The 24,876-nt window shown below is 47.1% G+C and overlaps 1 protein-coding gene across 2 annotated transcripts in view; it reads left to right on the top strand.

Annotated features, from left to right (window-relative positions):
• DDR2 (discoidin domain receptor tyrosine kinase 2) overlaps positions 1 to 24,876 on the top strand; it is a 549,319-nt gene that overhangs the window by 272,490 nt on the left and 251,953 nt on the right. For both annotated transcript variants that reach the window (XM_068251775.1, XM_068251776.1), the window contains one exon: positions 18,208 to 18,313. In XM_068251775.1, coding sequence (XP_068107876.1) covers positions 18,208 to 18,313 — 106 coding nt within the window. The remainder of the gene's footprint in view (positions 1 to 18,207; positions 18,314 to 24,876) is intronic.

The raw sequence follows: 24,876 nt of genomic DNA, 5'->3' as shown, positions 1-24,876 counted from the left end.
GTGACAGTGTCAGCGTCGTCTGATGTTTGTGAATGTTGTGAACCACGCAATGGCTGGGCTACTGCTGCTGCTGAGGCGGGTCTGGTGGTGAGTCTGGTGAACCCAAGGGAGGCAGTGTTGTTTCTGGTACCCTGTCCTGACGCGTTTGCCCAAAGAGTGGGATGTTTGGATAGCATGTGACGGCTCATGCTGGTGGTGGAGAGGTTGTTAATATTTTTCCCCCTGCTCAGGCGGGTCTTGCACACCTTGCAAATCGCCATGGTAACATCCTCAGTGCAGTCTTCAAAGAAAGCCCAGACTTTGGAGCACCTGCCTCCTTGCTGGCGATTTCTGTTTGCTCCTCTTTTGCCTCTCACTTGAACTTCCACGCTTGTGGTGCCTGAAATTGCGCGCCGCCTACCTTGTGGCACAAGGCGAACTCGTGCAGCAGTGTGTTCTTCAACAGACTCATCTGTGCTGCTGCTACGACGGCGATGTTCTCGTTCACAAACAAAATCTGGGTCTCTGTCCACATTGTCCATACCCTCCTCTTCCATCTCCTCAAACTCGTCATATGTCATTGTGGGCCACCGCCGTGGAGTAGAGCTCCCCACAACAACCTCTGCGCAGCACACTCCAACGTCGTCTTCCAGATCTTGTCGGCCGACCTCCTGCAATTGCAACCCCTCCTGCCCAAATTGCTCTGGGATTTGGGTTTCCGAGTCCTCTTCGGACTCGCCTTGTATTTCAGTGCGCGGTGCATTTCCCACAGTTAACGGTTGTGAATCCAGGCACAACATTTCTGGCTGTTCCTCCATTGACCTTTGAAAGGTGGAAGTTTGTTGGGCTGGGAATAGCTCCTGCGAATACCCCATTGTGTCCTGAGGTAATTCATCGGACTGGTTATCTGGCAGTTGTGTGCGTGGTGTCGCTGCCGGTTGTGTCAGCTTTGTGCCCACTGGCTCCTTGTAACTGGCTGAGGACTCGGACCTCGTGCGTGATGTGCTGGTGCTGCTTAACCCACTGCTGGACGCTTGAGAGGTCATCCAAGTAATTATCTGGTCCTGTTCTTTTGGATTTGTGAGGGTTGTTGTCCTGGACAACATGGGCGGTATTGAGTGGGTTTTCTTGGGTGCTCCCCTGTGGCCTGTACGTGAACCGTCAGGGGAAACACCTCTTCCCTTGCCCCTCCCTCTTTCACCGGATTTCTTCCTCATTTCACTTATCCTTACAGTACACGCTGACTGGCAGCAGTACAGTGGCAGTACAGAAATGCTATACAGTACCACTATTCCCAGCAGCGACACAGAGCACAATGCTATACAGTGACGGGTGAGCGGTGTACCACTATTCCCAGCAGCGACACAGAGCACAATGCTATACAGTGACGGGTGAGCGGTGTACCACTATTCCCAGCAGCGACACAGAGCACAATGCTATACAGTGGCGAACGAGCGGTGTACCACTATTCCCAGCAGACACAGAACAGTACACAGAATGCTATATAGTGTGGCTGAACGAGCGGTGTACCACTATTCCCAGCAGACACAGAACAGTACACAGAATGCTATATAGTGTGGCTGAACGAGCGGTGTACTACTGTTCCCAGCAGACACAGAACAGTACACAGAATGCTATATAGTGTGGCTGAACGAGCGGTGTACTACTGTTCCCAGCAGACACAGAACAGTACACAGAATGCTATATAGTGTGGCTGAACGAGCGGTGTACTACTGTTCCCAGCAGACACAGAACAGTACACAGAATGCTATATAGTGTGGCTGAACGAGCGGTGTACCACTGTTCCCAGCAGACACAGAACAGTACACAGAATGCTATATAGTGTGGCTGAACGAGCGGTGTACCACTGTTCCCAGCAGACACAGAACAGTACACAGAATGCTATATAGTGTGGCTGAACGAGCGGTGTACCACTATTCCCAGCAGACACAGAACAGTACACAGAATGCTATATAGTGTGGCTGAACGAGCGGTGTACTACTGTTCCCAGCAGACACAGAACAGTACACAGAATGCTATATAGTGTGGCTGAACGAGCGGTGTACTACTGTTCCCAGCAGACACAGAACAGTACACAGAATGCTATATAGTGTGGCTGAACGAGCGGTGTACCACTATTCCCAGCAGACACAGAACAGTACACAGAATGCTATATAGTGTGGCTGAACGAGCGGTGTACTACTGTTCCCAGCAGACACAGAACAGTACACAGAATGCTATATAGTGTGGCTGAACGAGCGGTGTACTACTGTTCCCAGCAGACACAGAACAGTACACAGAATGCTATATAGTGTGGCTGAACGAGCGGTGTACTACTGTTCCCAGCAGACACAGAACAGTACACAGAATGCTATATAGTGTGGCTGAACGAGCGGTGTACTACTGTTCCCAGCAGACACAGAACAGTACACAGAATGCTATATAGTGTGGCTGAACGAGCGGTGTACCACTATTCCCAGCAGACACAGAACAGTACACAGAATGCTATATAGTGTGGCTGAACGAGCGGTGTACTACTGTTCCCAGCAGACACAGAACAGTACACAGAATGCTATATAGTGTGGCTGAACGAGCGGTGTACTACTGTTCCCAGCAGACACAGAACAGTACACAGAATGCTATATAGTGTGGCTGAACGAGCGGTGTACTACTGTTCCCAGCAGACACAGAACAGTACACAGAATGCTATATAGTGTGGCTGAACGAGCGGTGTACCACTATTCCCAGCAGACACAGAACAGTACACAGAATGCTATATAGTGTGGCTGAACGAGCGGTGTACTACTGTTCCCAGCAGACACAGAACAGTACACAGAATGCTATATAGTGTGGCTGAACGAGCGGTGTACTACTGTTCCCAGCAGACACAGAACAGTACACAGAATGCTATATAGTGTGGCTGAACGAGCGGTGTACTACTGTTCCCAGCAGACACAGAACAGTACACAGAATGCTATATAGTGTGGCTGAACGAGCGGTGTACCACTGTTCCCAGCAGACACAGAACAGTACACAGAATGCTATATAGTGTGGCTGAACGAGCGGTGTACCACTGTTCCCAGCAGACACAGAACAGTACACAGAATGCTATATAGTGTGGCTGAACGAGCGGTGTACTACTGTTCCCAGCAGTGACACACAATGACTGGGGGGGACCCTGGCTAGCGTGGCTGGAGCGCGAACTACCCTGCCTGCCTACCCAAAGCTAAACCCACAGACAAATGGCGGAGATATGACGTGGTTCGGGTATTTATTTACCCGAACCACGTGACAGTTCGGCCAATCAGAGCGCGTTCGGGTCCGAACCACGTGACCCGTTCGGCCAATCACAGCGCTAGCCGAACGTTCGGGGAACGTTCGGCCATGCGCTCTTAGTTCGGCCATATGGCCGAACGGTTTGGCCGAGCACCGTCAGGTGTTCGGCCGAACTCGAACATCACCCGAACAGGGTGATGTTCTGCAGAACCCGAACAGTGGCGAACACTGTTCGCCCAACACTAATCAGGACCGAGAGAGAGCTAATGCCACCCAGGAAAATCAGATCAGTGAGAATAATCATGGGGAAATAAGGTGTAAGGGAGGATCTAACCTGATAAACACCAGGCAGGCTCAAGGGGGAGATACGCAGAGCAACACTCATTTGGTCCCCACACATAACAGATATGAAGTACTTGGTGCTAATCCCAAGAACAATGGACATTTTTTAGATCACCGCACTACCCTAAGATTCGGAATGCCGAATTTTCAGCGGGAAACGAGAAGTACCACCAAACAACAACAGATGCAAAAAATGCCACCGGACAAAAAATGCCAACAACAAAGAATAGACCAGTTTATCGACAGAAACAGAAACATGAAGTTAGAATGCGAGGAAGGAGGGGGAGGGGACTCTCTAAAAAAACCAGTCAGATTGAGGAGGAACATCTAGACCAATCAGTAGTGGGGGAGGATGGGGTGTTTAATCTGAGTCAAAGGCCAATTTCTGGGATTGAACATAATATACTGGCGAAGGGCATGAAATTTGCCCCATCCAGCAAACTGAATAAGTTTGAAGCTTTTATTAGCGTGAAAAAATTTATGAGGAACTTATGTTTAAAAAAGTACTTTGCTAAGAATGTTGGGATCAAGGAGACCTCTAACCGTGAGGTGGACCAATTTGTACACTCTGGTTTAAAGAACAAATCCAAGTTTCACCCGCTAAATGAATCAAGTAAACCTATGAACGCTTTTGAAACACTAGTATTGGAGGATCTGAATAAATTAAACAATCGTTTTGTAGATAATTTGACGCCCATAGAAAGGAGAGCACTAAGGACATTGCAGAACGATGAATCCATTACTATTCGCCCCGCTGACAAGGGGGGGGGGGGGGGGGGGGTTGTAATTCAAAATATAGAGCAATATCATGCAGAGGCTCTACGCCAGCTTCATGATGATAGAACATATCAAGTTTTAAGATTAGATCCAACTTTCAAGTTCCTCAGAAGATTAGAGAACTTTTTGAAGGAAGGCAGACAGAGGGGGATTATAGATGAGGAAGAGTTTGCTTTTCTATACATTGACAAACCCAGAACACCAGTATATTATCATCTCCCCAAGATTCACAAGACTCTTGACAATCCCCCAGGAAGACCCATAATATCGGGGATTGGGTCCATGACGTCCAATCTATCGAAGTACGTAGATCAATATTTACAGAGAATAGTAAAATCTACCCCCTCCTTTATTAAAGATACCCGGCATTTCCTCAAAACACTTTCAGAATATGAATGGGCCGAAGACTATTGGCTGTGCACACTGGACGTGGCCTCACTTTATACGGTGATACCTCACACTAAGGGGGTGGAGGCAGTCCAATTCTTTTTGGAGGAAGATGGCACTTTAGAAAATGAGCAGATCCAATTTATCTTACAAAGTATTTCTTTTATATTGAAGCATAACTACTATTTTAAATATGGTGATGAATACTTCCTCCAGGGCACCGGGATGGCGATGGGGACCAGGTTCGCTCCGGCGTTCGCAAATTTATATATGGCCCACTGGGAAAGGTTTGTTCTAGGTGGCCCTATGGGCCCCGGAGCCGCTCTGGTGCTCTGGAGGAGGTTCATAGATGATGCCTTTTTTATTTGGAAAGGCACACAGGAGAATCTTGAAGAATTTTTAAGATGGATTAATATTAATGAATATGGCCTGAAGTTTGTGGGAGAATTCAGTAGAGAAACCGTAAATTATTTAGACCTCACAGTGTTCCCTGAAAATAACAAAATTTTGACAAAGACCTTTCTGAAGCCAGTTGATACCAACAGCTATATCAATATGGACAGTTGTCATCATCTCAAATGGCTCACCAATATACCTCAGGGGCAGTTCCTGAGGTTGAGGAGGAACTGTTCTAAATCAACTGATTATGAGATGGAAGCTAACACTTTACAGAATAAGTTTCAACAGAAGGGTTATCCACAGGAGCTAGTATCACAAGCCAAAGAAACAGCCAGAAGTAGAGATAGGGAAGTTTTACTGGAGGAGAAACTGCAGACAAGCACACAAAATACCCATCAGTTAGGTCTGATTATGAATTATTCAGCACAAGCCAACAAAGTGAGGACCATAATTAACAAATACTGGAAAATATTAAGGGAAGATCCTGTTCTCACTCCTATGCTCCCCGTTCACCCAAGAATTATTTTTAGAAAATCCAGGAATATTGGAAATTTGGTGGCACCAACAGTTAAGAACCCCAAGAGAAATGCGAAACAGCAAGGCTATTTTAGAAAATGTGGCTTCTGTAGAGCATGTAGGGAGAATGGCTTACCTATAGAAAAGATTAGTGATGTGATCTCAACTTCCAATAAGGAATTGTTTAAAATAAATGAAGTAATGAATTGTGATACAGCAGGAGTTATATATGTTCTCACCTGTCCTTGCTCCAAACAGTATGTTGGGAGGACTAAGCGTACCTTAAAAGAGAGACTAGGAGAACATTGTGCGAATATACTGAAGGGGAACAGCAAACATCCACTGTCAGCTCACTACAAAGAATTTCATGACTGTTCCTTTAAGGGAACAAAGTTCTGTGCGGTAGAGAAAGTTCTAAAGTCATGGAGGGGAGGAGACTTTATCCAACAGATGTCTAGAAGAGAATCCAATTGGATTTATAATTTAAATACATTAAAACCACACGGCCTCAACAGCGAAATAGAGTTGTTTGCCTTTGAATGATATGTGTTGGAGTTACCATGACAACCAGTGAACCTGCACAGTATAAGAGACAGCCCCCTCTATCCCTCGTGTTGCCAGCTTTGAGAAAGGAAGGCGTTCCTTCCGAAACGTCAGCTCCAGGCATCACGTGTGACGTCACATGCTACGAGGAAGAGGAGGTTGGCTTAGAATCAACACGCAGCTTGGGGATACGGAATCCGTTTACCAGCACCACCGCCTCTCTTCCGCCTCTCTTCTGGGAGCCGGGCAGACTGCCCGACCCTGCAACATCCATCTTGCAGTGTGTCAAGTCTCTCTCATTGTGCTGCCGGCCGGGGCCATTAAGATCGAGCGACTCCCCCACAGAATTTGTGCAGCTCCAGCGGTATACATCAATCCAACTACTGGGATCGTGAGTACTCACCAACATTCATATTGTCATCATCATCATCACAGCATGCTAAGCTTAGTGAAGCAATTCAAATATATAATCAATTTAAAATTGCAAGGCAGGGAACTCACCAGTGGAAACATCACTGCATGTCAATGATCTATTTAGCAAGGATCACCTATCTGATGCATACTATCAAATCATCAAACTCATAAGTTGCAAGTGCACACTATGCTATTGAGCGTCTTCCATTGAACAGGATTTTCTCTTAATCAATCTTCTGCTTCAGAATTACCACTTTAAACGGATTAATATCCTTAAGAGCTAATTACAATGATTGCTTATACAATTCAGATCTAAGACCATTCAGCAATGATCTAGTTTTTAATTAACGATTAAGCTGTATCATTTTTATGATTTTTATTAAATTTTGTCATTTGATACTTACCATTTACTAGCGCTATATGATATTTTTAACCAGATTTTAATTTTAAGGCATTGGGATACCCTTAATCAGAATAAGCTGCTGTCACAAGTGGTGCAACACTTCCATTGTATATATAAAAATAGTCTGAATAATAACACAGATAATACACAGTAATCCTAGTCTTGGGTGTGAGCTCCGTAGTCATCAACACCCTGGAACTAGTCTGAATAATAACACAGATAATACACAGTAATCCTAGTCTTGGGTGTGAGCTCCGTAGTCATCAACACCCTGGAACTAGTCTGAATAATAACACAGATAATACACAGTAATCCTAGTCTTGGGTGTGAGCTCCGTAGTCATCAACACCCTGGAACTAGTCTAAAGAATAACACAGATTCTGACAAACAGGTCTGAGTACTACCACATAGTGATCGCAATGGCAGACAACCAGAGAATGCCCAGCACCCAGTATATATAGCAAGGCGCTCTCCAGCGCCTCCCCTAAGTGCTGGACCAATGGGAAGTGGTGGAATTGTCAGCTGACCGGCTTGGTCAGCTGACTCCCTTCTGGCTGTCATAAAGGCTCTGCCTCTCCACTTGCGCGCGCGTCCTTCTGAATCTGTGTGGACTATTAGTCCCAGCCACACCAGACATGTGTTGCAAAGCACTCGCCGCGCTGGACGCGGAATCCGCCGCACCGCTATCACAGCATGCGGCGGTTACTCCGCGTTCGGCCATACTACTAGATGTAGGCCTACGCGTGCAGACCGCCACATGGTGTGCTACTATTGGTCAGTGGTTCTCTCATACCTCTTTTTGGTATCCGAGTGGGTTCGAATCCGGATAGCCGGAAATGCGTATAAGGCCGAATATTTGAATGTGAAAAATGTGTAAATTCGAGTCGATCCAGATATCCGAACCCATTATCCGGGAAAATCCGGTATTCAAACTGAAATCCGGAACTGGCCCTTAAATTGCTTCCAAAACGTCTTTTATTAGTAAATGATGCATGAAGCATCATGTTTTTTTTTAAAAGAAAAACAGTAATTGTTTATGTGGGGAAGTATAATAAAAGAAAAAAAATGGCTGTAAATCAACAGCAGGAGGTTCCAGACAGCAGTTGTAAAGCCCACATTGTGTCCAATCCACAACTGGGATATCACAGTTTTCAGCCCAGACATCTCAAAAAAATTGAACAGTTTTTTTTCCCCAACAAAATACAGCCATTGTAGTGGCATTATAACTGGTGGCAAAGTGGCAGCAGAAGATTTTTTTCTGTGTGGACCCTGGTGGTGGGAAACACAGACTGACACAGCAGGAGAAGGAGGAGGAGGTAGATGCAACTATTGTAGTGGCGTAATAGCTGGTGGCAGACTGGCAGCAGAAGATATAGTTCTGTGTGGACCCTGGCGGTGGGTAACACAGACTGACACAGCAGGAGGAGGAGGAGGTAGATGCAGCTATGTAGTGGCGTAATAGCTGGTGGCAGACTGGCAGCAGAAGATTTTTTTCTGTGTGGACCCTGGTGGTGGGAAACACAGACTGACACAGCAGGAGAAGGAGGAGGAGGTAGATGCAACTATTGTAGTGGCGTAATAGCTGGTGGCAGACTGGCAGCAGAAGATATAGTTCTGTGTGGACCCTGGCGGTGGGTAACACAGACTGACACAGCAGGAGGAGGAGGAGGTAGATGCAGCTATGTAGTAGCGTAATAGCTGGTGGCAGACTGGCAGCAGAAGATATAGTTCTGTGTGGACCCTGGTGGTGGGAAACACAGACTGACACAGCAGGAGGAGGAGGAGGTAGATGCAACTATTTTAGTGGCGTAATAGCTGGTGGCAGACTGGCAGCAGAAGATATAGTTCTGTGTGGAGCCTGGCGGTGGGAAACACAGACTGACACAGCAGGAGGAGGAGGAGGTAGATGCAGCTATGTAGTGGCGTAATAGCTGGTGGCAGACTGGCAGCAGAAGATATAGTTCTGTGTGGACCCTGGCGGTGGGTAACACAGACTGACACAGCAGGAAGAGGAGGAGGTAGATGCAACTATTGTAGTGGCGTAATAGCTGGTGGCAGACTGGCAGCAGAAGATATAGTTCTGTGTGGACCCTGGCGGTGGGAAACACAGACTGACACAGCAGGAGGAGGAGGAGGTAGATGCAACTATTGTAGTGGCGTAATAGCTGGTGGCAAACTGGCAGCAGAAGATATAGTTCTGTGTGGACCCTGGCGGTGGGAAACACAGACTGACACAGCAGGGGGAGGAGGAGGTAGATGCAACTATTGTAGTGGCGTAATAGCTGGTGGCAGACTGGTAGCAGAAGATATAGTTCTGTGTGGACCCTGGCGGTGGGAAACACAGACTGACACAGCAGGAGGAGGAGGAGGTAGATGCAACTATTGTAGTGGCGTAATAGCTGGAGGCAGACTGGCAGCAGAAGATATAGTTCTGTGTGGACCCTGGCGGTGGGAAACACAGACTGACACAGCAGGAGGAGGAGGAGGTAGATGCAACTATTGTAGTGGCGTAATAGCTGGTGGCAGACTGGCAGCAGAAGATATAGTTCTGTGTGGACCCTGGCGGTGGGAAACACAGACTGACACAGCAGGAGGAGGAGGAGGTAGATGCAACTATTGTAGTGGCGTAATAGCTGGTGGCAGACTGGCAGCAGAAGATATAGTTCTGTGTGGACCCTGGTGGTGGGAAACACAGACTGACACAGCAGGAGGAGGTAGATGCAACTATTGTAGTGACGTAATAGCTGGTGGCAGACTGGCAGCAGAAGATATAGTTCTGTGTGGACCCTGGTGGTGGGAAACACAGACTGACACAGCAGGAGGAGGAGGAGGTAGATGCAACTATTGTAGTGGCGTAATAGCTGGTGGCAGACTGGCAGCAGAAGATATAGTTCTGTGTGGACCCTGGTGGTGGGAAACACAGACTGACACAGCAGGAGGAGGAGGAGGTAGATGCAACTATTGTAGTGGCGCAATAGCTGGTGGCAGACTGGCAGCAGAAGATTTGTTCTGTGTGGACCCTGGCGGTGGGAAACACAGACTGACACAGCAGGAGGAGGAGGTGGATGCAGCTATTGTAGTGGCGTAATAGCTGGTGGCAGACTGGCAGCAGAAGATATAGTTCTGTGTGGACCCTGGCGGTGGGAAACACAGACTGACACAGCAGGAGGAGGAGGTAGATGCAACTATTGTAGTGGCGTAATAGCTGGTGGCAGACTGGCAGCAGAAGATTTGTTCTGTGTGGACCCTGGCGGTGGGAAACACAGACTGACACAGCAGGAGGAGGTAGATGCAACTATTGTAGTGGCGTAATTGCTGATGGCAGACTGGCAGCAGAAGATATAGTTCTGTATGGACCCTGGCGGTGGGAAACACAGACTGACACAGCAGGAGGAGGAGGAGGTAGATGCAACTATTGTAGTGGCGTAATAGCTGGTGGCAGACTGGCAGCAGAAGATTTGTTCTGTGTGGACCCTGGCGGTGGGAAACACAGACTGACACAGCAGGAGGAGGAGGTGGATGCAGCTATTGTAGTGGCGTAATAGCTGGTGGCAGACTGGCAGCAGAAGATTTGTTCTGTGTGGACCCTGGCGGTGGGAAACACAGACTGACACAGCAGGAGGAGGAGGTAGATGCAACTATTGTAGTGGCGTAATAGCTGGTGGCAGACTGGCAGCAGAAGATTTGTTCTGTGTGGACCCTGGCGGTGGGAAACACAGACTGACACAGCAGGAGGAGGAGGTAGATGCAACTATTGTAGTGGCGTAATAGCTGGTGGCAGACTGGCAGCAGAAGATATAGTTCTGTGTGGACCCTGGCAGTGGGAGCACAGGCAGCAGCAGCAGGAGGAGGAGGTAGATGCAACTATTGTAGTGGCGTAATAGCTGGTGGCAGACTGGTAGCAGAAGATATAGTTCTGTGTGGACCCTGGTGGTGGGAAACACAGACTGACACAGCAGGAGGAGGTAGATGCAACTATTGTAGTGGCGTAATAGCTGGTGGCAGAGTGGCAGCAGAAGATATAGTTCTGTGTGGACCCTGGTGGTGGGAAACACAGACTGACACAGCAGGAGGAGGAGGAGGTAGATGCAACTATTGTAGTGGCGTAATAGCTGGTGGCAGACTGGCAGCAGATGATTTGTTCTGCGTGGACCCTGGCGGTGGGAAACACAGACTGACACAGCAGGAGGAGGAGGTAGATGCAGCTATGTAGTGGAGTAATAGCTGGTGGCAGACTGGCAGCAAAAAACTCGATCAACAGGGTCTGGCGGCGTTTTTTTTCTTGCATGGGAAGCGGAGGATGGAGCAGAGGAAGCCACTGAGGACTGACTTCCTGAACAGGCCTCAGTGTCGGCAGGAGTGGCAGAGGGTTTTCTGGTGCTCTGAGTCTGACCACTGCCAGCGCCAGCTTGCTTCAGCCTCTTGAACTCCTCATGCTCATTTAACTGTTTTTTGGCCAGATGGGTCAGGAGACTGGAGGTGCCACAACCTCTGCTCAGCTTCAGGTTGCACACATTGCATGTGGTAAACTTGCTGTCCCCTGCGGCCTGAATGGGATGCTGCTGCTTTTCTCTCTGTGGTGGTTGGGGGTTGAGTGGTGCGGCTGGTGGTAGTGGCAGAAGATGAAGCAGCAGGCTGTGGGTCCCACATTCCACGCCCACTGCTGCTCCTGCCACTGTCTGCAATGCTGATCCTCCGTGCCAGACCCACCGATGCATCCTCCTCCTTAGAGTCAGAGCTAACATCCCCATCCTGTGGATGGTAGTCACGGTCCTTCATCTCGTCATCAACATCATACTCCCCAACAACTGCTGCTGGGATGATGACCCCCCAAACTCCTCTTCTGCTGCCACATGCAAGGACCTCCCCAAAAACCACCATCTGCATCTGTAACTCCTCCACATAGCGCAATCCGCCCAGAATATCCTCCTCCAACTAGCTGGTAACAGCCCTGATTGCGCTCGCAGTGTCTGGAGTGAAAAGAGCGCTCACTGAGGGTAGGCTGCCCACTGGGGTCGACATGATGACCTCCCCAGACACTGTTGGGTGGCTGCTGCTGCTCCTGCAAACAGGAGTGGTGGTGGGGGTAGAGATCTCTGTTGTAGAGCTGGTGGTGGCCTGCTCATCCACCATCAGCTCCATCACAGGCTCGGCGTCTTTCTCCTCCAATCTGCGCCAACGACCCTTCTGGAAAATGAGCGCTACACGCTGCTGCACCTCTGCAGTGCGACTCCCCCTAACAGCTGGGAGCCCAGTGCATCCACGGCCAGTGGCTAGCGGCGGAATGGACACTGACGCGGCAGAACTGCCGACAGTGGTGGCAATGCTGCTCCCTCTCCTCTTGTCCTTGCTTTTCATGCTGCCCCTCCCCCGGCTGCCAGTGCCAGCAGACATAATACAACTTTATATGTGTCCAAATGAAGTGGGGTACTTGTACTTTATTCAAATCAGTAGTAGATAGTAGCAGTAGTAGAACTTCAACTAACGGAGTGACAGCAGAGTAGCAGACACTGACACACTAACTGTCTGTCTATCTGTCACACTCTAACAGCACTGCAATTAAATTAAGGTAACTTAGTACAAATTAACTATATATAATTGGTAGTAGTAGACTAGTAGTAGATAGTAGTAGACTAGTACAACTTCAACTAACGGAGTGACAGCAGAGTAGCACACACTGACACACTAACTGTCTGTCTATCTGTCACACTCTAACAGCACTGCAATTAAATTAAGGTAACTTAGTACAAATTAACTATATATAATTGGTAGTAGTAGACTAGTAGTAGATAGTAGTAGACTAGTACAACTTCAACTGACGGAGTGACAGCAGAGTAGCAGACACTGACACACTACCTGTCTGTCTACAGTATATTGCGTAAAAAAAGTGGGATCAGCGCATCACCAGGCCGCCACCGATTGGCCTCAACTCAGAGATGCGCTGAGCCCCCCCAGGGACTGCAAACGCACCTTGAACCAAACAGAGGCTCTGCATATACACCAAAAGCAAAACTGTTAAGTGGGAGCAGCTGGCCGGAAATAAATTAAAACATAGTGAAGAGCTGAGCAGCGCTACTTAAAAACAGATGAATGCTTACCTGCAAAAGTGTGCAAGCCCCACTAATAGGATAAAGTACACACTGAGCACACACATGACCTGTCTACCGCTTGGAGGATGTTGGTTTCCTCTAACAGCTTGCATGCAACTTGTTAGGTACTCGTCCCTCCCACTGTCGTAGAAGTCTTTCCTCCATGGGAGGGGACCTAACACTAACTAAATTATACCTATGCATATGCATAGCCTGGGCGCGCTACCAAGTAAAATTGAAAATTGCGTAAAAAAAGTGGGATCAGCGCATCACCAGGCCGCCACCGATTGGCCTCAACTCAGAGATGCGCTGAGCCCCCCCAGAGACTGCAAACGCACCTTGAACCAAACAGAAGCTCTGCATATACACCAAAAGCAAAACTGTTAAGTGGGAGCAGCTGGCCGGAAATAAATTAAAACATAGTAAAGAGCTGAGCAGCGCTACTTAAAAACAGATGAATGCTTACCTGCAAAAGTGTGCAAGCCCCACTGATGGGATAAAATACACACTGAGCACACACATGACCTGTCTACCGCTTGGAGGATGTTGGTTTCCTCTAACAGCTTGCATGCAACTTGTTAGGTACTCGTCCCTCCCACTGTCGTAGAAGTCTTTCCTCCATCTCTGAGTTGAGGCCAATCGGTGGCGGCCTGGTGATGCGCTGATCCCACTTTTTTTACGCAATTTTCAATTTTACTTGGTAGCGCGCCCAGGCTATGCATATGCATAGGTATAATTTAGTTAGTGTTAGGTCCCCTCCCATGGAGGAAAGACTTCTACGACAGTGGGAGGGACAAGTACCTAACAAGTTGCATGCAAGCTGTTAGAGGAAACCAACATCCTCCAAGCGGTAGACAGGTCATGTGTGTGCTCAGTGTGTATTTTATCCCATCAGTGGGGCTTGCACACTTTTGCAGGTAAGCATTCATCTGTTTTTAAGTAGCGCTGCTCAGCTCTTTACTATATTTTAATTTATTTCCGGCCAGCTGCTCCCACTTAACAGTTTTTCTTTTGGTGTATATGCAGAGCTTCTGTTTGGTTCAAGGTGCGTTTGCAGTCTCTGGGGGGGCTCAGCGCATCTCTGAGTTGAGGCCAATCGGTGGCGGCCTGGTGATGCGCTGATCCCACTTTTTTTACGCAATTTTCAATTTTACTTGGTAGCGCGCCCAGGCTATGCATATGCATAGGTATAATTTAGTTAGTGTTAGGTCCCCTCCCATGGAGGAAAGACTTCTACGACAGTGGGAGGGACGAGTACCTAACAAGTTGCATGCAAGCTGTTAGAGGAAACCAACATCCTCCAAGCGGTAGACAGGTCATGTGTGTGCTCAGTGTGTATTTTATCCCATTAGTGGGGCTTGCACACTTTTGCAGGTAAGCATTCATCTGTTTTTAAGTAGCGCTGCTCAGCTCTTTACTATGTCTACAGTATATGTCACACACTGTAACAGCACTGCAATTGAAAGTAGTAGTAGTAGTAGTAGTAGTAGTAGTAGTAGTAGTAGTAGTAGTAGTAGTAGTAGTAGTAGTAGTAGTAGTGGTAGTAGTAGTAGTAGTAGTAGTAGTAGTAGTAGTAGTAGTAGTAGTAGTAGTAGTAGTAGTGGTAGTAGTAGTAGTAGTAGTAGTAGTAGTAGTAGTAGTAGTAGTCTCTGCCTCTGACACAGGAGACCTGGGTTCAAATCTCGGCTCTGCCTGTTCAGTAAGCAAGCACCTATTCAGTAAGGAGTTTCTTGGGCAAGTCTCCCTAGCACTGCTGCTGCCTACTGAGTGCGCTCTTGTGGCTGCCTCGCAAGTGCTTTGAGTCCGACAGGAGAAAGGCGCTATACAAATACTGCCATTATTATTATTATTATTAGATAGTAGTAGATATTAGTAGACTAGTAGAGCTTCAACTAACGGCGTGACAGCAGAGTAGCAGACACTGACACACTAACTGTCTGTCTATCTGTCACACTGTAACAGCACTGCAATTAAAGTGAGCTAACTTAACCTTCCTGGCGGTTTAATTTTTCTGCCAAACAGGCAGAAATCCTTTTTTTTTTTTTTTTTTGTGTTTCATGTAAAGCTACCAGAGTGGTAGCTACATGAAACACCACTAGAGGGCGCATGTGTCCCTCTAGTGCGATCGTCGCCGGCATCTATAGCAAACAGGGGAACGCGTATATAACGCGACGCGATATATGGCGACGATCGGAATGACTTCATGGACGTCAGCCGACATCCTGACGTCAGACGCCTCCGATCCAGCCCGTAGCGCTGCCTGGAACTCATTGGTCCGGGCAGCGCAGGGCTCTGGCGGGGGGTGGGCCCTCTTCCACCGCTGCGTGCGGGCGATCGCCACAGAGCGGCGGCGATCAAGCTGTACGCACGGCTAGAAAAGTGCTAGCTGCGCGTACAGCACTTTAAATGGGCCAAATCGCCCCACCAGGGGCTGAGATATCTTCCTGCGCGGCATAGCCCGAGCTCAGCTCGGGCTTACCGCCAGGAAGGTTAATACACATTAACTATATATAGCTGGTAGTAGTAGACTAGTTGTAGTAGTACTAGTAGAACTTCAGCTGACTGAGTGACAGGAGCACACACTAACTGTCTGTCTATTTGTCACACACTGACTGACTCTAACAACAGCACTGCAGTAACTGTCTGTAGTAAATGAAGGTAAAACAGTAGTAGTACTCTCTCTAACAACTAACTACACAATGAGGTAAAGGGGGAAGAGGCGCCCAGAGCAGACAAAATACGTCAAAAACAAATAAAATGAAAAAAGTGAGGTGGCTTACCTCAATGAAGACAAATTCACGTATCAATAGAATTCCACTGCACTGGCAACACGCTTCGTGGGTGCACGCCCACCTCCCCAGGCCAAACAGCAGTGCCCAACAGTGCCCGTAGCCACAAATAAGGCGCCTCTATAGAGGTTTGCTTTTTCCCAAGAGTGCGACCATCACCAGCTCCGTCTAGTCACCCGAGTGGAGGCGGGGTTATACATCTCCACCTGCTTCTAGTGGTCGGTTGCCCTTCTGCAACCCACCTTTGTGAGTATAATACATTCGCATATTTTACATACTTCTGGTACTGGGACACACTGCACCATCTGGGCTCCTGTTGTCTCTCATACCTCCCAACTTTTTGAGATGAGAAACCGGGACACTTAAGCCACACCCCTGACACACCCCCAACCACACCCCCTGTCAAATATATATATATGTATACATGTATATATATATATATATATATATATATATATATATATATATATATATATATATATATATATATATATATATATATATATATGTATATATATGTGACGTCACAGGAAGCAGAGAAGACGAGATGCCCGTACGCGAGGAGGAATGGTAAGACTGCCCGCTCTGCTGCGCTCATATCTCTCCATACAGGGGGACACTGGGGGGGCACATTCGGAGGGAGGGAGGGACACTATTATTCCAGACTGCATCCCACACACCACAGCCGCCGGCTGGCGCCTCAATCCTTTTTTTTTACCTCCGCTGCCGCCGGGACATAAGGGGGCTATCCCGGGACAGCGGGACCCCTCCCCCAACCCGTGACCGTCCCGGCGAAAACAGGACGGTTGGGGCCCCTGGTCTCTGTGTTTTTCTTTCTGCAGGGTGCAATTTTTATTATCCCTACTTTTTGTCCAACTACACAATAAGACTAGTAGTAGTACAGTCATCTAAACCCTAACCTACAAGCTATACTGTAGCTAAGGCTGGCAGCAGGCCCAGCCTGTGCACACAGCAGGCCCTAACCTAGCCTAGCAGCTGCAGCACTGAGTCTGACTGTCACACTGACTAAAATCAAAATACAAGCTAGCTAACTAAAAAACTGTAAAATACCGGTGTAGTACAGGTGTTTAGGAGCAAAAACGCTAGGTTTAAAGAGACACTGAAGCGAAAAAAAAATGATGATATTATGATTTGGTTTCATCACATTGGTGGCAGCGGGCAGCAGCAGCGGCGGCGGAGGCAGGCTGAATACATTACCTCCTTCTCGCCGGAGCTCTTCCGTTCTCTAAGAGCAACTTCCTATTTACACAGGAAGTTGCATGAAGCTCTTAGAGAACGGAAGAGCTCCGGCTGCCACCAATGCTTGCAGGAGGGGAGTGCTGAGAGAAGAGCCTGAGGTGAGGGGGGGGGGATTTCCCCCCTCCCCACCAATCTGCCACACTCTCCTCTTATGCTGTGACCCCTCCTGCCCCCCAAAAGTCCCTGAGCGGGCCCCCCGCGACGTCAGGGGTCGCATCCCCTATTGTTACGCCAGTGGAGCCTTTGTAGTAATATTTATGCACTATCAGGCTTAAAGAGACACTGAAGTCTCTTAAAAATCCTTTTTTTATGACAAAATCCTGATTAACATCATAGCCCTACCTAAACCGCTGCATGCCCGATGCTGTACACTATCTAAATCCCCCCAAACTTGCCCTCCCTCTACCCTGCAAAATCCACGACTTTCTTGGTCGTTTTGCTGCCCTGTGCGCTTCCGTGTGAGGCAGAGCTATGAGCTGCAGCCCTGCCTCTACACGCATCTGTCAGCGCGTATCTCCGCCTCTCCCCCGCCCCTCTCAGTGAAGGAGGACTGAGAGGGGCAGGGGAGAGGCCTGACAGACGCGCTAAGAGGGAGAATTGCGGCTCATAGCTCTGCCTCTCACGGAAGTGCTGCCCGGATTGCCCCCCAGGGAGTTTGGGGGGATTCAGATTGATTACATCGGCGGGAATGTGGCGGTTTAGGTAGGGCTAATATGTTAATCAGGATTTTGTTATAAAATTAGGATTTTGTAGAGACTTCAGAGTCTCTTTAAGCAGCCACAAGTGCAGCATAGATTGAGCTAAACACCATCCCCAAGAGGCCAGGGGGGGTATTTTAAGGAGCAAGCAGCATTGTTGACAGTGAAGTGTTGCAACAATAGGCTGAGAGACTTTGAGTTGTGATGGCTGGAAGGCTGGTCCAAGCATCTCCCATGTTCCCAGTATATATTCCCCATATGCAGTGTGGCTGAAGGGAGAACAGCGGGAAGAGGGAATGATTATTGATGATAATTTGTGTCCTTGTTTTTATTAGATGGCCTGGTGTCTTATAACGCCCCAGCTGGCCAGCAGTTCCTTCTAGCTGACGGGCAAGTGATTAACCTGAATGACACCATATATGATGGAGCAGTTGGCTACAGGTGAGATATTTACCATTTGTTAAACCTAAAATGTTTGCAGAAGTATTTTTGCATATTGAGCTGCCCTAATTATATCACAGCAATTCCGTGGCACTGTACAGAGTAAGAGCAAAACACAGGGTACATAATATCACAGACAATGGTATACACACCAAATATATATTATACACAAAGTATAGATATTCCATGACACTGTACAGAGTAGGAGCAAAACACAGGGTACATAATATCACAAACTATGGTATATACACCAAATATATATTATACACCAAGTATAGATATTCTGTGGCATTGTACAGAGTAGGAGCAAAACACAGGGTACATAATATCACAAACTATGGTATATACACCAAATATATATTATACACAAAGTATAGATATTCCATGACACTGTACAGAGTAGGAGCAAAACACAGGGTACATAATATCACAGACGATGGTATACACACCAAATATATATTATACACAAAGTATAGATATTCCATGACACTGTACAGAGTAAGAGCAAAACACAGGGTACATAATATCACAGACAATGGTATACACACCAAATATATATTATACACAAAGTATAGATATTCCATGACACTGTACAGAGTAGGAGCAAAACACAGGGTACATAATATCACAGACGATGGTATACACACCAAATATATATTATACACAAAGTATAGATATTCCATGACACTGTACAGAGTAAGAGCAAAACACAGGGTACATAATATCCCAGACAATGGTGTACACACCAAATATATATTATACACAAAGTATAGATATTCCATGACACTGTACAGAGTAAGAGCAAAACACAGGGTACATAATATCACAGACGATGGTATATACACCAAATATATATTATACACCAAGTATAGATATTCTGTGGCACTGTACAGAGTAAGAACAAAACACAGGGTACATAATATCACAGACGATGGTATATACACCAAATATAGATATTCCGTGGCACTGTACAAAGTAAGAACTAGAGATGGGACGACGAATCCGGCGAATCCACGAATCCCTCGAATATTAGGAAATATTCGAGATTCGTGGAATCGAATCCCGACGCCATTTTCCGTTCGCCGAATCCGCCGAATCCCGACGCTGCATCGTCGTGCATTCGCCGCTTCACCCGCTCGCAATTGCCCTCCTCCCGCTCCCCGCGCCGCCTCCGCTCGCCTGCCGCATAAATAAGAGGAAGCAGCCTCTCACCTCCAGCGTGGAGCCCGGAGCGGCAGACCTCCTGCACACTTCCTTATTTCCCCTAGTGACCGGCTCTTACTACGCGTCATCAGTAAGAGTCGGTCCAGTGGCCACTAGGGGGAACCAGGAAGTGAAGGGAGAAGTCTGCCGCTCCGGGCTCCACGCTGATGCTGGAGGTGAGAGGCTGCTTCTCCTTATGTATGCAGGGGGACGAGCGGAGGAGGCTGCGGGGGGAGGGAGAAGGATATGTGCCACCCATAGCCTGCTATCTATACTGAAGCCCCCATACGAAACCCCCATAGCCTGCTATCTATACTGAAGCCCCCCATATCCTGCTACCTATACTAAAGCCCCCATAGCCTGCTACTTATACTTAAGCCCCCATAGCCTGCTAACTATACTGAAGCCCCCCATACTGAAGCCCCCCATAGCCTGCTACCTATACTAAAGCCCCCCCATAGCCTGCTAACTATGCTGAAGCCCCCCATACTGAAGCCCCCCATAGCCTGCTACCTATACTGCAGCCCCCCATAGCCTGTTACCTATACTGAAGCCCCCCCATAGCCTGCTACCTATACTGAAGCCCCCCCATAGCCTGCTACCTATACTGAAGCCCCCCATGGCCTGTTACCTATACTGAAGCACCCCCATAGCCTGCTACCTATACTGAAGTCCCCTTACCCAGCTACCTATACTGAAGCCCCCCCATAGCCTGCTAACTATACTGAAGCACCCCCATAGCCTGCTGCCTATATTGAAGCCCCCTTACCCAGCTATTTATACTGAAGCCCCCCATAGCCTGCTAACTATACTGAAGCCCCCTATACCCTGCTACCTTTACTGAAGGCCCCTATACCCTGCTGCCTATACTGAAGCCCCCCATAGCCTGCTACCTATACTGAAGGCCCCTATACCCTGCTACCTATACTGAAGGCCCCTATACCCTGCTACCTATACTGAAGGCCCCTATACCCTACTACCTATACTGAAGGCCCCCATACCCTGCTACCTATACTGAAGGCCCCAATACCCTGCTACCTATACTAAAGGCCCCTATACCCTGCTGCCTATACTGAAGGCCCCTATACCCTGCTACCTATACTGAAGCACCCTATACTCTGCTACCTATACTGAAGGCCCCTATACCCTGCTGCCTATACTGAAGACCCCTATACCCTGCTGCCTATACTGAAGGCCACTATACCCGGCTGCCTATACTGAAGGCCACTATACCCTGCTGCCTATACTGAAGGCCACTATACCCTGCAACCTATAGTGAAGGCCCCTATACCTTGCTAGCTATACTGAAGACACCTTTACCTAGCTACCTATAGTGCGGGCAACTATACCATGGATCGCACAATTCGTATGTGCAGGATTCGTTAGATTCGGGATTCGAAAGGTTCGAGATATTCGAGAACCTTTTTAGATTCGGATCCGGATTCGGATTCGAAGAAATTGTGGATTCGTCCCATCCTTAGTAAGAACAAAACACAGGGTACATAATATCACAGACGATGGTATATACACCAAATATATATTATACTCCAAGTATAGATATTCCGTGGCACTGTACAGAGTAAGAACAAAACACAGGGTACATAATATCACAGACGATGGTATATACACCAAATATATATTATACACCAAATATATAGACAATCCGTGGCACTGTACAGACTAAGAGCAAAACACAGGGTACATGATATCACAGACAATGGTATATACACCAAATATATATTATACACCAAGTATACATATTCCGTGGCACTGTACAGAGTAAGAACAAAACACAGGGTACATAATATCACAGACAATGGTATACACACCAAATATATATTATACACAAAGTATAGATATTCCGTGGCACTGTACAGAGTAGGAGCAAAACACGAGCTACATAATATCCCAGAAAATGATATACACACCAAATATATATTATACACCAAATATAAATATTCCGTGGCACTGTACAGAGTAAGAACAAAACACAGGGTACATGATATCACAGACAATGGTATATACACCAAATATATATTATACACCAAGTATACATATTCCGTGGCACTGTACAGAGTAAGAACAAAACACAGGGTACATAATATCACAAACTATGGTATATACACCAAATATATATTATACACCAAGTATAGATATTCTGTGGCACTGTACAGAGTAAGAGCAAAACACAGGGTACATAATATCCCAGACAATGGTATACACACCAAATATATATTATACACAAAGTATAGATATTCCGTGGCACTGTACAGAGTAAGAGCAAAACACAGGGTACATAATATCCCAGACAATGGTATACACACCAAATATATATTATACACAAAGTATAGATATTCCGTGGCACTGTACAGAGTAAAAACAAAACACAGGGTACATAATATCACAGACGATGGTATATACATCAAATATAGATATTCCGTGGCACTGTACAGAGTAAGAGCAGAAAACCGGGTACATAATATCACAGACAATGGTATATACACCAAATATTGACATTCTGTGGCACTGTACAGAGTAAGAACAAAACATAGGATACATAAGATCACAGACGATGGTATATACACCGAGTATACATATTCCGTGGCACTGTACAGAGTAGGAGCAAAACACGAGCTACATAATATCCCAGACAATGATATACACACCAAATATATATTATACACCAAGTATAGATATTCCATGACACTGTACAGAGTAGGAGCAAAACACAGGGTACATAATATCACAAACTATGGTATATACACCAAATATATATTATACACCAAGTATAGATATTCTGTGGCATTGTACAGAGTAAGAACAAAACACAGGGTACATAATATCACAGACTATGGTATATACACCAAATATATATTATACACCAAGTATAGATATTCTGTGGCACTGTACAGAGTAAGAACAAAACACAGGGTACATAATATAACAGACAATGGTATATACACCAAATATATATTATACACCAAGTATAGATATTCGTGGCACTGTACAGAGTAAGAACAAAACACAGGGTACAGAATATCACAGACGATGGTATATACACCAAATATAGATATATCGTGGCACTGTACAAAGTAAGAACTAGAGATGGGACGACGAATCCGGCGAATCCACGAATCCCTCGAATATTAGGAAATATTCGAGATTCGTGGAATCGAATCCCGACGCCATTTTCCGTTCGCCGAATCCGCCGAATCCCGACGCTGCATCGTCGTGCATTCGCCGCTTCACCCGCTCGCAATTGCCCTCCTCCCGCTCCCCGCGCCGCCTCCGCTCGCCTGCCGCATAAATAAGAGGAAGCAGCCTCTCACCTCCAGCGTGGAGCCCGGAGCGGCAGACCTCCTCCAGACTTCCTTATTTCCCCTAGTGACCGGCTCTTACTACGCGTCATCAGTAAGAGTCGGTCCAGTGGCCACTAGGGGGAACCAGGAAGTGAAGGGAGAAGTCTGCCGCTCCGGGCTCCACGCTGATGCTGGAGGTGAGAGGCTGCTTCTCCTTATGTATGCAGGGGGACGAGCGGAGGAGGCTGCGGGGGGAGGGAGAAGGATATGTGCCACCCATAGCCTGCTATCTATACTGAAGCCCCCATACGAAACCCCCATAGCCTGCTATCTATACTGAAGCCCCCCATATCCTGCTACCTATACTAAAGCCCCCATAGCCTGCTACTTATACTTAAGCCCCCATAGCCTGCTAACTATACTGAAGCCCCCCATACTGAAGCCCCCCATAGCCTGCTACCTATACTAAAGCCCCCCCATAGCCTGCTAACTATGCTGAAGCCCCCCATACTGAAGCCCCCCATAGCCTGCTACCTATACTGCAGCCCCCCATAGCCTGTTACCTATACTGAAGCCCCCCCATAGCCTGCTACCTATACTGAAGCCCCCCCATAGCCTGCTACCTATACTGAAGCCCCCCATGGCCTGTTACCTATACTGAAGCACCCCCATAGCCTGCTACCTATACTGAAGTCCCCTTACCCAGCTACCTATACTGAAGCCCCCCCATAGCCTGCTAACTATACTGAAGCACCCCCATAGCCTGCTGCCTATATTGAAGCCCCCTTACCCAGCTATTTATACTGAAGCCCCCCATAGCCTGCTAACTATACTGAAGCCCCCTATACCCTGCTACCTTTACTGAAGGCCCCTATACCCTGCTGCCTATACTGAAGCCCCCCATAGCCTGCTACCTATACTGAAGGCCCCTATACCCTGCTACCTATACTGAAGGCCCCTATACCCTGCTACCTATACTGAAGGCCCCTATACCCTACTACCTATACTGAAGGCCCCCATACCCTGCTACCTATACTGAAGGCCCCAATACCCTGCTACCTATACTGAAGGCCCCTATACCCTGCTACCTATACTGAAGCACCCTATACTCTGCTACCTATACTGAAGGCCACTATACCGGCTGCCTATACTGAAGGCCACTATACCCTGCTGCCTATACTGAAGGCCACTATACCCTGCAACCTATAGTGAAGGCCCCTATTCCTTGCTAGCTATACTGAAGACACCTTTACCTAGCTACCTATAGTGCGGGCAACTATACCATGGATCGCACAATTCTTATGTGCAGGATTCGTTAGATTCGGGATTCGAAAGGTTCGAGATATTCGAGAACCTTTTTAGATTCGGATCCGGATTCGGATTCGAAGAAATTGTGGATTCGTCCCATCCTTAGTAAGAACAAAACACAGGGTACATAATATCACAGACGATGGTATATACACCAAATATATATTATACACAAAGTATAGATATTCGTGGCACTGTACAGAGTAAGAACAAAACACAGGGTACATAATATAACAGACAATGGTATATACACCAAATATATATTATACACCAAGTATAGATATTCCATGACACTGTACAGAGTAAGAACAAAACATGGGATACATAAGATCACAGACGATGGTATATACACCGAGTATACATATTCCGTGGCACTGTACAAAGTAGGAGCAAAACACGAGCTACATAATATCCCAGACAATGATATACACACCAAATATATATTATACACCAAGTATAGACAATCCGTGGCACTGTACAGAGTAAGAACAAAACATGGGATACATAATATCACAGACGATGGTATATACACCAAGTATAGATATTCCGTGGCACTGTACAAAGTAACAGCAAAAAATGGGGTACATAATATCACAGACGATGGTATATACATCAAATATAGATATTCCGTGGCACTGTACAGAGTAAGAACAAAACATGTGGTACATGATATCACAGGCGATGGTATATACATCAAATATAGACAATCCGTGGCACTGTACAGAGTAAGAACAAAACACAGGGTACATGATA

The sequence above is a fragment of the Hyperolius riggenbachi genome, chromosome 9 (genome assembly GCF_040937935.1).
Source record: "Hyperolius riggenbachi isolate aHypRig1 chromosome 9, aHypRig1.pri, whole genome shotgun sequence".
Classification (NCBI taxonomy): Eukaryota; Metazoa; Chordata; class Amphibia; order Anura; family Hyperoliidae; genus Hyperolius; species Hyperolius riggenbachi.
The sequence above is the reverse complement of the archived record's forward strand: the minus strand, read 5'-3'. Positions and strand labels throughout refer to the sequence as shown.